This window comes from Lissotriton helveticus, chromosome 8, assembly GCF_964261635.1.
Source record: "Lissotriton helveticus chromosome 8, aLisHel1.1, whole genome shotgun sequence".
NCBI classification, from domain to species: domain Eukaryota; kingdom Metazoa; phylum Chordata; class Amphibia; order Caudata; family Salamandridae; genus Lissotriton; species Lissotriton helveticus.
Genome location: NC_136069.1, coordinates 365115398 through 365127433, shown reverse-complemented (window position 1 = coordinate 365127433; position 12036 = coordinate 365115398). Strand labels below are relative to the sequence as shown.

The 12036-nt window shown below is 43.7% G+C and overlaps 1 protein-coding gene across 2 annotated transcripts in view; it reads right to left on the bottom strand.

Annotated features, from left to right (window-relative positions):
* BRCA2 (BRCA2 DNA repair associated) overlaps nt 1–12036 on the bottom strand; it is a 480797-nt gene that overhangs the window by 326504 nt on the left and 142257 nt on the right. For both annotated transcript variants that reach the window (XM_078657152.1, XM_078657154.1), the window contains exon 11: nt 6817–8001. In XM_078657152.1, the coding sequence (XP_078513278.1) occupies nt 6817–8001 (1185 nt within the window). The remainder of the gene's footprint in view (nt 1–6816; nt 8002–12036) is intronic.

The following is a 12036-nucleotide window of genomic DNA, read 5'->3' as shown; positions in this document are numbered from 1 at the left end:
TGGTGAACAGACTGCTAAAGAATATTGAAGTGAAGATCAAAAACCGGTCACACCACTGCGTGAACATACAATGTGGGGATCAGAGACTATTCCTATGCATTAATATGACATATCAAAACTGCAGGCTATCTATATATGTGGTTAACCACATTCTCCTGAAAATACTAAGGAATTTGGTTCCCTGTGAGTGTGACAGGGCTCATATTCCCTTGTTTCTTAAACAATCGGGAAAGAACGTACATTAGTGAGTTAAGCCCAAGTTTAGACATTATGTGTGTCTGTGTGTACCATGGGTGTTTAAGAACATCCTTTCAGGACTAACAGATCTGCACGCGTTGCTTTGTCCAATTTTGGAATGGAGGCAGTTGTTTATAACTTGAACAGTGACTATAGCAAACACGTTACAGAAATATGCAAGAAAAGGCAGAGCCTTTCCTTTGCACCTTGATCTGCTGTAAGAATGCCAATTACATGAATAATTTTTAAACCATCATTCAACGATGTCATTGTAGCAAAGGAGAATCATTCTAGGGGTCAAAAACAGTTGCTCTATCTTTTGGATTTTGTAGTGCATAGACCTGAATTTCTCAAATTTATTTTAATGGTGGCTTTTGTAATAGTAAGACAACTAAACACAATCTGGAGATGCCCCAGCTAACTACACGGGAAAATCACTTTGTTTAATTTGAAATATTTAACCTTCTTGTCTTTCAGTCTGTTGAATGAACATATTTTTGTACAGACAAAAACTGTATGGTTCTCTAGTGGTCGATTATTCGGAAAACCAAGACGCTATCAGAATGCAGGCCTCAATAGGTCTTTAAAGAGGATGCCATATCAAAAACTTAGGTCACTTCACAATCACTTTATTAAATACAGATTATAGACTCCTTTGATTACCTAGGTGTCAGGGTAAACAGCCGGATGAAATGGAAAGATCACCTGGCCAAAATGTTATTAAACCACAAAAGAGTCGCAGGGGTGGTATTAAGGGAACAGCGGGAGTCGATGAGTAAACCGGTGGCACCGACTCTCGCAATATATGATGGCCAAGTATTACCGGCAGCCCTATACGGTTCTGAGCGATGGGGGTTTGAGAACATAACGGAGTTAGCCACATCGGAAAATAAGTTTATGCGAGATCTGGTGGCCCTCCCAGTCTCCACCCCGCTGATCCCTCTACGGCTAGATCTGGGTAGGCGCACCCTTAAAGACATAGTACGTTTGCGCCCACTACTTTTTTGGGTGCGACTAAGAAGGACCCAGGAGCTACATAATTATGCTGCAGCCTTAGACGAACTTATCTTGCTCAACACAGCTAATCAAATCAAGTGGCTGTGCAACCTGAGACAGCTAGTTGTGCAACTGGGCCTAAGCGAGTCATGGCTGAGTCAAAGTCGCCCTCCCAAGGCAGTGATTAATAAGCTCTATTGGGACTGGGTACAGGAGACGGCCATACGCAGGAGAGAAGGGGGGCCCCTCTCCCAGCGATTTCTGGAGATCAAATGGATAAGAAAATTGGAACCCTTCTTCGACTTTATAGAGAAACCCCTGGACAGAGCACTTTACCTGAAATTCAGGCATGGGACCTTGCCGGTGAATGACTTTTCTTCTGGGTGGAAAAGTAAAGGTGTTCTTACTAAATCCTGCCCTGGCTGTGCAGCCCCTAATGAGTCAGTAGCGCACTTTCTTTTTGCTTGCCCGGCTTATAGGGTTGCTAGGAAAATATGGCTAAAACCACTATGCATGGGGCTGGGCCTTAGATGTCACAAAATGGCCCTACGGGTCCTACGCACTGACACATTTTCTACTGCTATGGTGTGTGGGGTAGCCAAATTTCTGGGTAGTGCATGGCAGACCCGTACAAGGAGTGCCAAGCTTACCCGCCATTTACCCTAACCGCCGGACAGCCTTATGGCAGGAAGTGTCTTTTAAGAATTTTTATGTAAACAGTCTTGAGTTTGATTTTAGATAATTTAAATTGAGTAGTATATGAGGATGGTTGAATATACAGGAGTGCTGTCCCTCTACTCTTTTATCTTTTTAATGTACTGTATAAACTGTATACTTTTATGATGAATTTTTTATCGAATAAAGTTTGTACTACTACTGATTATAAACTACACACTAAAGGTTCAGCTAATTGTATCAACATTGTGGGCCACGCCCCTATGTCTTTGAATCAAATCAGTTTTCTCAGAATTTGAAGCCTGTTCATAAATACTCAGGTTATGGCTGAATTTATTGATCTGGTGTCAATAGTCTATCCCTGAAGGTATTATCCTATTGGACACAAAAAAGGCATTTGATCTTGTGAGCTGGAAGTTTTCATTTCATACTATGAGTAACTTCGGAGTTCCACCTCAACTCATGAGGTTGATCCAAGCCCTTAATGCAGGACGCACGGGCCCAATTGGTAATTAACAATTCGCAGGTGGGGAAATAGTGTTGGAGCAAGGTACCTATCAGGGGTGTCCCCTCTCGCCACTATTATTTGCTTTGGTTATAAAACAATTGGCTCAGACCCTGCATCAAAGTAGACAGGTTTCAACACCTGCATCGGGCTACACGCAGATGAGGGGTATTGTATTTACCATCAGCATTGGATAACATAAATATGGCCCTATAAATAATAAAGGCTTTTACTGCCCTGGAGGATTATGAGATAAATGAAGCCGAGACACAATGTTTACTTTTCAATGTCTCTGCATAAGCTCTTTCTCCTGTTCAGCTAGGGACATATTTTTCTGATAGACAGGGAGAGTTTTTCGGGATAACTAACCAAGTCCTGAAGAAGGCAGATAACATTTTGGAAATTCTGAGGCAACTCCTGCTCTCGTTAATTGCTAGAATTGCACTCATTAAGATGTTAATTCTTCTTTGTTTCTGTTTCTTTTTCTTGCTGTCTCCTATAAACTAAATAATTCTTATTTTGTTTAATGGGACCAGATTGTATGTACATTTTTGTGGAGCCAGAAACTCCCTCAAGTCACTCTGAATGTTTAAAATTGCCCACTGGCAAGAGTGGGCTGGGAATCCCAGATGTACGATGCAATACAGCTGTGTCGTCTGCCAGCGAAGTCCTCCAGTTCCGACAATAAGGTCCTGCAAGAGATGTTGAAAGTCCTGAATATTCCAGACCTAACACGATGTGTGAAAACCCCCAAACGCCCTAAAAAAGTAAGATAAAAACCATTATCCCAAATTGACGCATTGCGGCAGAAGATCTTTTCAAGTCAGGGCATACCCACCATAAATGCTGAAACACCAGTAGGTTCCTGAAGTTTTTTGTTTCCCGGTTTGTCCTAACCAAATAAATGCAATGGGTAGATTTCCATAAAATGAAGATCAGGGACCTTTTCGTGGGTCCCATTTTTAAGTCCCTACAGATATTTTTAGGCAAAATTCTCCATAGCCAGCACCGCTTCTTCATCCATGCCCAAAGAAGAGCGATCCTCTGTGATATTTTAACAGGTTTGGTTAAGATCTAGCATGGATGAACTCAATTTTAAGATTTATGGTTTATTATTGGGATGGTAATTTAATTTATATGTGGCTGCTCTGATATCGACAGAAAGATTGGTTTATACTGTTTCCCCTGCAAGCAGCTTTCCTAATAACAAAAAGAATGAGGTCAATATTAGACATTTCAGAGGAAAACAAAAATTCAGTGATCCCTCACCTTTTGATCCTGATAGAGTAGCTAATGACCTTCAAGGGTTACTTGCCATCTACTAAAGTGTAATAACTTACAGTCAGAGTCAACGCTGTTCTCTGGGAAACAAAGCCAGTAATTTGGAGAAAGAAGACCACAGATCATTTACTTTACATAGTCCAAGGAGGGCATGTCACTGAACAAGGCAACTCGCATCTTCCCCATCCCTGATAATTTAGAGAAAGAATTGCCACTCTACTTTCCTGTTTCTGTAAGAAACAAGCAAGCGCTCATTCCCCATTTGGTCCTTTGTTTCACAAGCTCAGAATCTTAAAAATGTGTTTAAAGTAACATCATGAAATCAGATTACATTTCTTTTCGAAATCAATGTAAACCTAAAAACTTAAAGGGTGTAAAAGAAACCCAACTCTGTGGGGAGCATCTTCTTCAGGTTCCTTTGCAAATAGTCATGGTATTGTTATGGTATCTGCACAAGAAGACTCTTGCTCACATGTAGACTCCTGCACACATGTAGAGAGTGGCCTATCAGCTAACTTGCAGGCTGAAGAAATATAATCATGAAAATAGATTATTATGTTAGTGCAATACCAGAAATTTCGAACAATTTCAGCTAAATATTAAGACAGGTCTAGTTTAACTGAGTCGTATAGACCTATAGAGGAGGCAAGACAAGGCTCACAACATTAAGTTACTGTAAAGCCACGAGGGACAAGTTGGACTTTTTCAGACATCCTAACTCACTTGCTGGAGACAATGGAAGGAAAGCAAATATTGACAAAGGAAATCAGGCTTCACTTGATGTGCAATAGAAAAATAAAGCATGTTTGAGGCAGCCTCAATGTATTTCTAACGAAAACTGGAGGCAGTTACACACCTGGAAGAAAGTCATAAATTGAGGAATCTGCAGGAAAACATATCCAAGAGAACCCTACTGCACCGCTAACGCTAATCCTCATCAAACTATATTATGCCTTCTGTGTGCGGACCCAGCTCCTCATCTGCCCTCTTTGTTACCACTATATTGTGGCTCACTGAGGTTTAATCACCTTCTCTGCCACCATTCTTCACCACACTGCAGCTCAAGTGATCCCGGCTCCTGCTTAGTACTGCTCTACATCTCATCCTACTAACCATACAAACACAAATAATTCTGTTAGATTAATTTATGAAATATACTCTTACCACGTTAGAATTTACAGAATCTGTATTGGTCCCCTGCAAACTTAAATGAATGAAGAATTTACGCAATTTAGCGAACACAGACTTCAGTTTATATGTACAGGTGCTCCTACATATTTCTTAAGTGATATGCAATGCTCAAGTAAAAGGTGATAGATTGAGACAAAAACACAAATATACACATATCAAAATAGAAACAATCCTGCTTGGTGTAACTAATATACACGGAAATCTACAGAAAAAAATCCTTTAATGCTCCGATTTGTATTTTTTTACTGAAAGTTATATTAACAGATCCAAGCAATTCAGTTTAACAGGATGTAGACATTTTAGCCTATCGACAGTAAATAATGCAAGAAAAACGGATCTAAATTGGTAAATGTAGATCTTATAAATTACTCCGAAAGAATCATTTGCGTTTATATTGTATACCATACCCAGGACTCAAATGAATAAGGGTTTACCCCATTGTATATTCAAGGTTTCACCCTACTGAGGCAGTCTTTGCTCCTGCTCGCTTGTCACCCTTGATTATTTAATGGATTTTGGGCTCGAGCACTGCCTTTCAGAGGAGCTTCACCTTCAACCTGCATGTCTACCAATACTTTTTTTTAAGGCCAAGCCCTCTATCCTGCATAGAGCATCATCACTACCACCGACAGTACTGCTATGAGTACTACTATGACCAGCACTGCCACTACCAGCAACACTATCATTGCTACTCCCAACACCTATCACCAACCACACACATTTTCATCACCACTATTAACACACAACCAGTATCTCCATAACTGATTCCACCATTACCATAACTACCACCATTGCTACACCTTTACTCATACACCTTCTACCAAAGTTATCACCGCTGTCAACACTAGTCCCACCACCAATATTACTACCACAATTATTTTTACCATCCCCATTATTACGACCAATTACCAATGCCACCACAACTACTAGCAACAGTATCATTTACCACCAGTACCATTACCTTCCTTCTCATCACCATTACAAACAACACCATGTTGGTTGTATACCATTGTGTGTTTGACTTTGTTATGCAGTGCACGTGTTTAAGAGAAACGGTGATGTCTGCCTGTGTGTGAAAGATAGTGTGTGTCCAATAAATTATATAAACAAGCAGTGGGAAAGCCAAAAGGACTGAGTTTAATTCACAATTGCATTCAGCGCTCAGATAAAGACAGAGGCAGGCAACAGTAGCTGACAGAGAGGGTATAGGTGCATAGCTGGCCCTTCTGCAGTTCAATGCAAACACTTGAGCGTAGGCAGAAGGCTACAACCAACCTGCCCATAGTATTAGAAAAGAGATGAAAACACTGCTGGGTGGAGCCATTGGCTGAAACAGGCTGGTCGAACAGAACCAATAGCTGAAAGGGAGGGTCCCAAAGTCTACTCTCTGCATACTGTTAGCAATACATCCGCTTGACAACGCCCAGACTTTATAAAGTCAGACCTATTGGCTTTGCCAATATTTGTGTAATGTGTGTGCCCTTGAACCTTACGCCCCATATCCCTAAAAACTGATAAAAGTAACAATCAGGCTGTACTGAGTTAGGTACACATCTGGGTGACTAATGCCAAGTCTCATTTACATTAGCTTTCAAAACCTTTGCTGTACACCCATTTAAAGGCTTAATAATAATAATAATAATAATAATAATAATAATAATAATAATCCACATTTGTAAAGCGCACAATCACCCGTAAGGGTCTCTAGGCGCTGGGGGCCGTCGGGAAGATTAAGCAAGCTATTGCCCAGAGTCACATGGTGCTGGGCTAATCTGCTGCCGGTGCCGGGGATCGAACCGTGATCCCCAGATTCCGGAGTCAGTCACCCTGGCCGCGGCGCCACACCTCTTCCTGAGAAATCTAAAAACAATGAATGTAAAATGAAGTCCCACACTGAAAACGAAAGGTGTAAAAATACTATTGAGACATACCTTCATCATCGTCGTTGGCGGAGAATGTTTTGTGCTCAGAAGTAGATAGTGCACACATGGAGGACTCTGATCTGAGGTTTGTAGTGTCTTTCTGTTTTTTCTGAACTGAATTGTCATGTATGGAATAAATAAACTTTTTGGGCTGTTTTTTCAAACGGGACAGAATGCCTTTGCTCTTCATTTGTGGCTCAGCCGCTCTCGTTGGACTATCAAGGCACGGGAAAGGTATGCTGTCGGCACATTGGTCACATTTTGTAGAGGTACAATCACCTGGCAAATCCCCATGAAAGCGGCTTTCTAAGACGCCAGTGTCATTCCCTAAGGATTTCTTTTGCAGACAAAGGCTGGTGCTTTCTATGAATTTGACACTGGAAATCGGTCTAGGTGTCTGACTTTTCGGAAATGTTGGACTTGGGGATCTCTCAAATACATCATCTGGAGAAGAGATACCATGGATTGATTCCCTACAAATAGGCACAGCGAGCTGCAGTTCAGGCATAGTAGAATCATTTTTAATGTGTTCACTTAAATTGAAATTCAACTCTCTTTTCACTTGAGGCAAACAATCAACTTCACTGGAGACTTCCAAATTACTGTTGACCGTATATTCTTTGGCTTCCGCAAACCTTTCTTCTATATCTTTCATGCTGGGTAAATCGACTGCAGAAGGAGTGTAATAGGACATTTCCACCAATTGAGTCACATTTAAACCAGACAGGTTCAGCTTCGACCACTGGGATGCTGAGGAACATGGGATATCCTCCTGTGTTGCTCTGTCACGAATAGTTTCATCATGCTTTTTGACTGTTGATTTATTTTCCACAGAAACGCAGCAGGTGGACGAATCAAAGTGGGTTTCCATCCTTTGTAAGCAAATATCACTATTAATGCAACCAGCTAATTCACCCGGTTGACCCACAATGGATCCTGATTTTTCTATCTGTTTTCTCCTTACGCCGTTAACTGTTTTCACTTTTCTGAGCCCAGAAGGTTTTCCACTAGTAAAAAACACTGAAAGAACATCTTCCATGCCATCCAACACATTTTCCACAGTCTTGCGCACTTCTCCTTCTTCCAGAGCATTCGGTATTGTCTGTTTCCACCCGGATGTTGTTATAACTGGCATTTTATTTTCACAGGCATGTGCTTCTTCTAATATGGTCGCCATATTTTGTTTGGTAGCCACTAAATGACAGTAAGTGACAGAATAGGAAAAAAAATTAGAATATGCAATTATTCACATTATAATTTGCATTGTTTACATGGCAAACACAAATCAATGTATTTACCTGGGAGTCCAAGGACTCGAAAATTTAAATAAGTCTCAATCTGAGGTGAAGCATACTTGGAAATGTATCTCAATCTTCTTGCATTCATTCAGTAATTTACATCAATTACAAAGAAGAGTTGACATTCATAGAACATGCAGAAGTATGAAGGCTAACGGCATCCTGCCATTCAATTTGTACCCGAGACCATGAATTCACCGTAGGATCGGGCTGTTGTGCGAGTGGTCAATATCTTAGGGAAGGAGATATTGGAAATATAAAAAGTTTACAATGACCACTCTTTAACTTGTGTATTTTGATGTTGTTCCTTACTCTATACAATTACCGCAGTGATTCTAAAGTTTTCAAAAAGAGGCAATTGTAAGTAATGCAATTACCCAGTATGGCTCTCTCTATTGCGTTCACAAGCTTTAGAAACTTACATTAATCAAGCACAAGAACCCAGACAACTTTTTTTAAATTAATACTTTAATTTTTTTTTTAAACTGATGATTGGTCAAAGATGCTTCTGCTGGTGGACACTAGAACTCTGCTAATCTTCATGCCAGGACCCACGACTCGGCTGCTCTCAGTAGGTAGAATCCTGCTGCATCTTCATCCCTGTGCTTTTCTAAAGATCTGCAAGTCCGTGGCCGTGCTTTCTCCGAGTCACCACGGACTCAGCCTGCATCCTAGCCTGAAGGAATCTCCCTTGAAGTGAAGGAGTCACTTTCCTGCACCTGCAGGCACCTAGACATCAGGTTTGCTGATCGTTTTGCCCCATTGATATCACCCGGCTCTGCAACACAGGTGGTGGTTTGTTAGTACTCTAGGGGCCTGACCAATCTTCCCTCCATGTTGGGAGACTGTAATCCCTCTTCAGCCAATGTAAACCACCTCCCGGTGCTCAGCGTCTACTTGTCACCAAGGCTTGTTGGCTCTCTTCACTGAAGATCTTCAAGCTCCAAGTAGCTCTGGCCTCCAGCACTACACAGCTCCAAGCTAGTCGGCCTGCCTGCAACTGCTGCATCGTGAGCGTTCATCTCCTGTGTGCTAATGGGGCTTTCTTGCGACCTCCAGTGCCTGCTGCCAGAGGGTCCTTGAGGGGGCTCCATCAATTCATGCTGGCTCTCCTACATGCTGAGGGACGGCCCTGACTCACACTTGCCGGATTAGTCCCACAGACCTTGCTGGTCTGCAACAAAGCATCTTCTCCCGTGAACAGTTGTTTGAGGTTGCCAAGGCTTGATGGTGGTCCTGCCGGCCACTGACCTACCAGCACTCGTCGACCGGCGTGGAACAGCTTAGGAAAGGCTCCTGAGCTCCTACAACATCGCTTGGCCGCCACAGCTGCTCCTTCTTCTACTCTGTGCTACATCAAGAATCTTCAACTAGGGCTGGTATTGTGCTCCTGGTCCCCTATGGGTGGTTTCGACTCCGCTCCCACTGCTTTCAGGCTCTTCTCGTCTTGATTCTTTGTCGTGGTTCCACCGGCCTAGTCCACAAGACTTTGTAGCTCCTGTACTTCTGCGATTCTCCATTGGCGTCTAGAGGTTTACGACACCACTTCACACCTATGCACCCGGACTCCCTAGTGCAGGTATCCTTATCTTCTGAGTATACACGGGTGGGGTGACTCTCCAACCTTCACTTTATTTTAACAGCAGCCTTAGTCAAGAACAAACTACCCTTTCCCAGAAACCACAAGGGAAAGCAGAACAACAAAATATCAACCAATCAGTTTGCAGTCTACATATTATAGTCTATCAGCACAGTTCATGCCCCCTCTTTATTCGCCCCTTCAGCAGCCAGCAGTTAAGTGTCTTGACTCTCTGGTTCTTCTGAATGTTTATTGAGAGTGTTTAACATTCATGGCAAAATGTACTATGCGCTCGTATTGTGGTTTTATTCTGCCGACCGTGCTTGGCTTTGGTTTGGTTTGGTTTGGTTTGGTTTGGTTTGGTTTGGTTTGGTTTGGTTTACAGGTTGCTGCGGGAGCGATTGTCAGTGCTCCTCACGCGGCTTGTCTACTGCTGTATGATTATGGGACCACGTGGCAGCAGTGCTGACCGCCAGTTGTTAGAGAGCACTCACAGGCTAGCTCCGGCTCCGCAGGCGTTTCACAATTCGTTATCCATTTATGGGGAAGCTACCAAATGCACTGTGGAGCCATGGCCGAAAATGAGAGCCCCATTAGCCTGGAAGCCTTGATGCCTGTGTTTACGGGTCCAAGTAATCAATCCTACTGGGGAGAGCTTCAGTGCAGTGACCACCATGCCCACCATGGGGACGAGTCTGTAAAATGTAACCCCTCAGGGACCTAGAGTCTGGCAGCAGGTCCAGTGCAGCCTGCCATTCAGCCCATGTGCCATAGACCGTGTATGGTGGAGATAATTATTTCCTCAATACCTCTGTCTGCGCAGCTGATTCCCTAAGGGCCTATAGTCACATTGAGACAGCTAATTGCCTTGTGTTCCACAGCCTGGTTGGGCTTACAGTCCTTCTCCTGCCACAGCGAGTAGGCCATTTGACACTGCAGGGTCAGCCCAGGCTGTATACTCGTAAGAATTGAATATGGTGTTCGTCCCAGCTGTCTGAGTATGTGACTTTTCCTAATCTGCTAAGTTTCCTAGTGCCACTTCAAGTCCTACCATGCAGGACTCTGAGGCCACATATTTTGAGGAGTTATCAGCCTCCTTTATGCATCTGAATGATGAATTCTTTGAGGCGGTGGAGACCTCCATATAGCACGCAGTGTCCTTCGCGCTGACACCCCTTGAAGAGAAAATAGAGAGGCTGGCGAAAGTGCATAAACAAGGTCCCCTAATAGTGCTAGATCCCCCCCCCCCTTACCCCGTGCCACCCACAAGGCAGTCAAGCGCCCTGTGGACCAGGGCATGAATAAGGATGCTTTTGAGCTTTTCAAGAAGGCCTTCCTCCAGTTACAAACATAGTTCCCTGCTTCAGAGTTCATTGATCCCCAGTTAGAGGGCGGGAGAAGACTCTCAGGGCGATTCGGACGGCGATCTTGGCCCCTCTAGGCCTTGGCACCCTTCCATGGATGAGGCAGCGGGAACCTGCTCTGCTCCCACTCCGCAAGATGACCTGGTGGCAGATATGTTGGACCGAGATGACTTGCTCCACCCCTAGGTCTAAAATGTGGTTGCGCACTGAAAAGGTGGCAACTGCATTGCAAGTTGTTTGCGGAAGCCCCTAGACAACGATATCTGAGCATGCATGGGGGTGGAGTGGAGTGTCCCAAGCCTTCACTGGAGGGCAAGATGGCCCTAACACCAAAGGTAGACGAGAGAATGAACACCTTCTAGACAAGGTATATTAGAGGCCCTAAGAAGGGCATCAACCACCACTCCTTGCGGTCATGCCAAGATCATCTGTCAGCCGTGTCAGAGCCCATCACCAACATCCTTGACATGGCAGAGGAAGACAGGCAATCAGGTCCCCTTATATCGCCAGAGGTCCTTTCTGGCTGGGCTCAACTGGCAATTACCCTCCTAGGGAATGTCAATTGTGTGCTGTCAGCACAGCGGAGGCGGTCCCTCCTTATCAAAGTGGACCTGAAGTTGGGAGATCTAGCTGCCTCAGAGGTGGGTATTACTGTGCAAGAGGGGGCCCCTTTATTAAAGAGTTAGGCAAGTTTGTGCAAACGCTTAATTCCCTGGCAAAGGCAGAGGCTTCCACTAAGAAGATTTTTTCATTCAAGGTTTTTGGTGGAGCCAGGTGTGGTAGGGGCGCTTGTCCTGCTTCTTCACCGCAAATTCTCTTAAGAGAGGCCATGACTCTGGTCAGAATTAGTATCAAGACCCTGCACGAATCGAGGGGTTCTGTGCCTCTCGTCGTTTTTACCGCACCCGTTGAGGCCACTCCCAAGGATCTTTCCAAGGTAAGGACTCACCTTACTTTCCAGCTAAAGTGGGAGGGTGGGTGGCGCTGT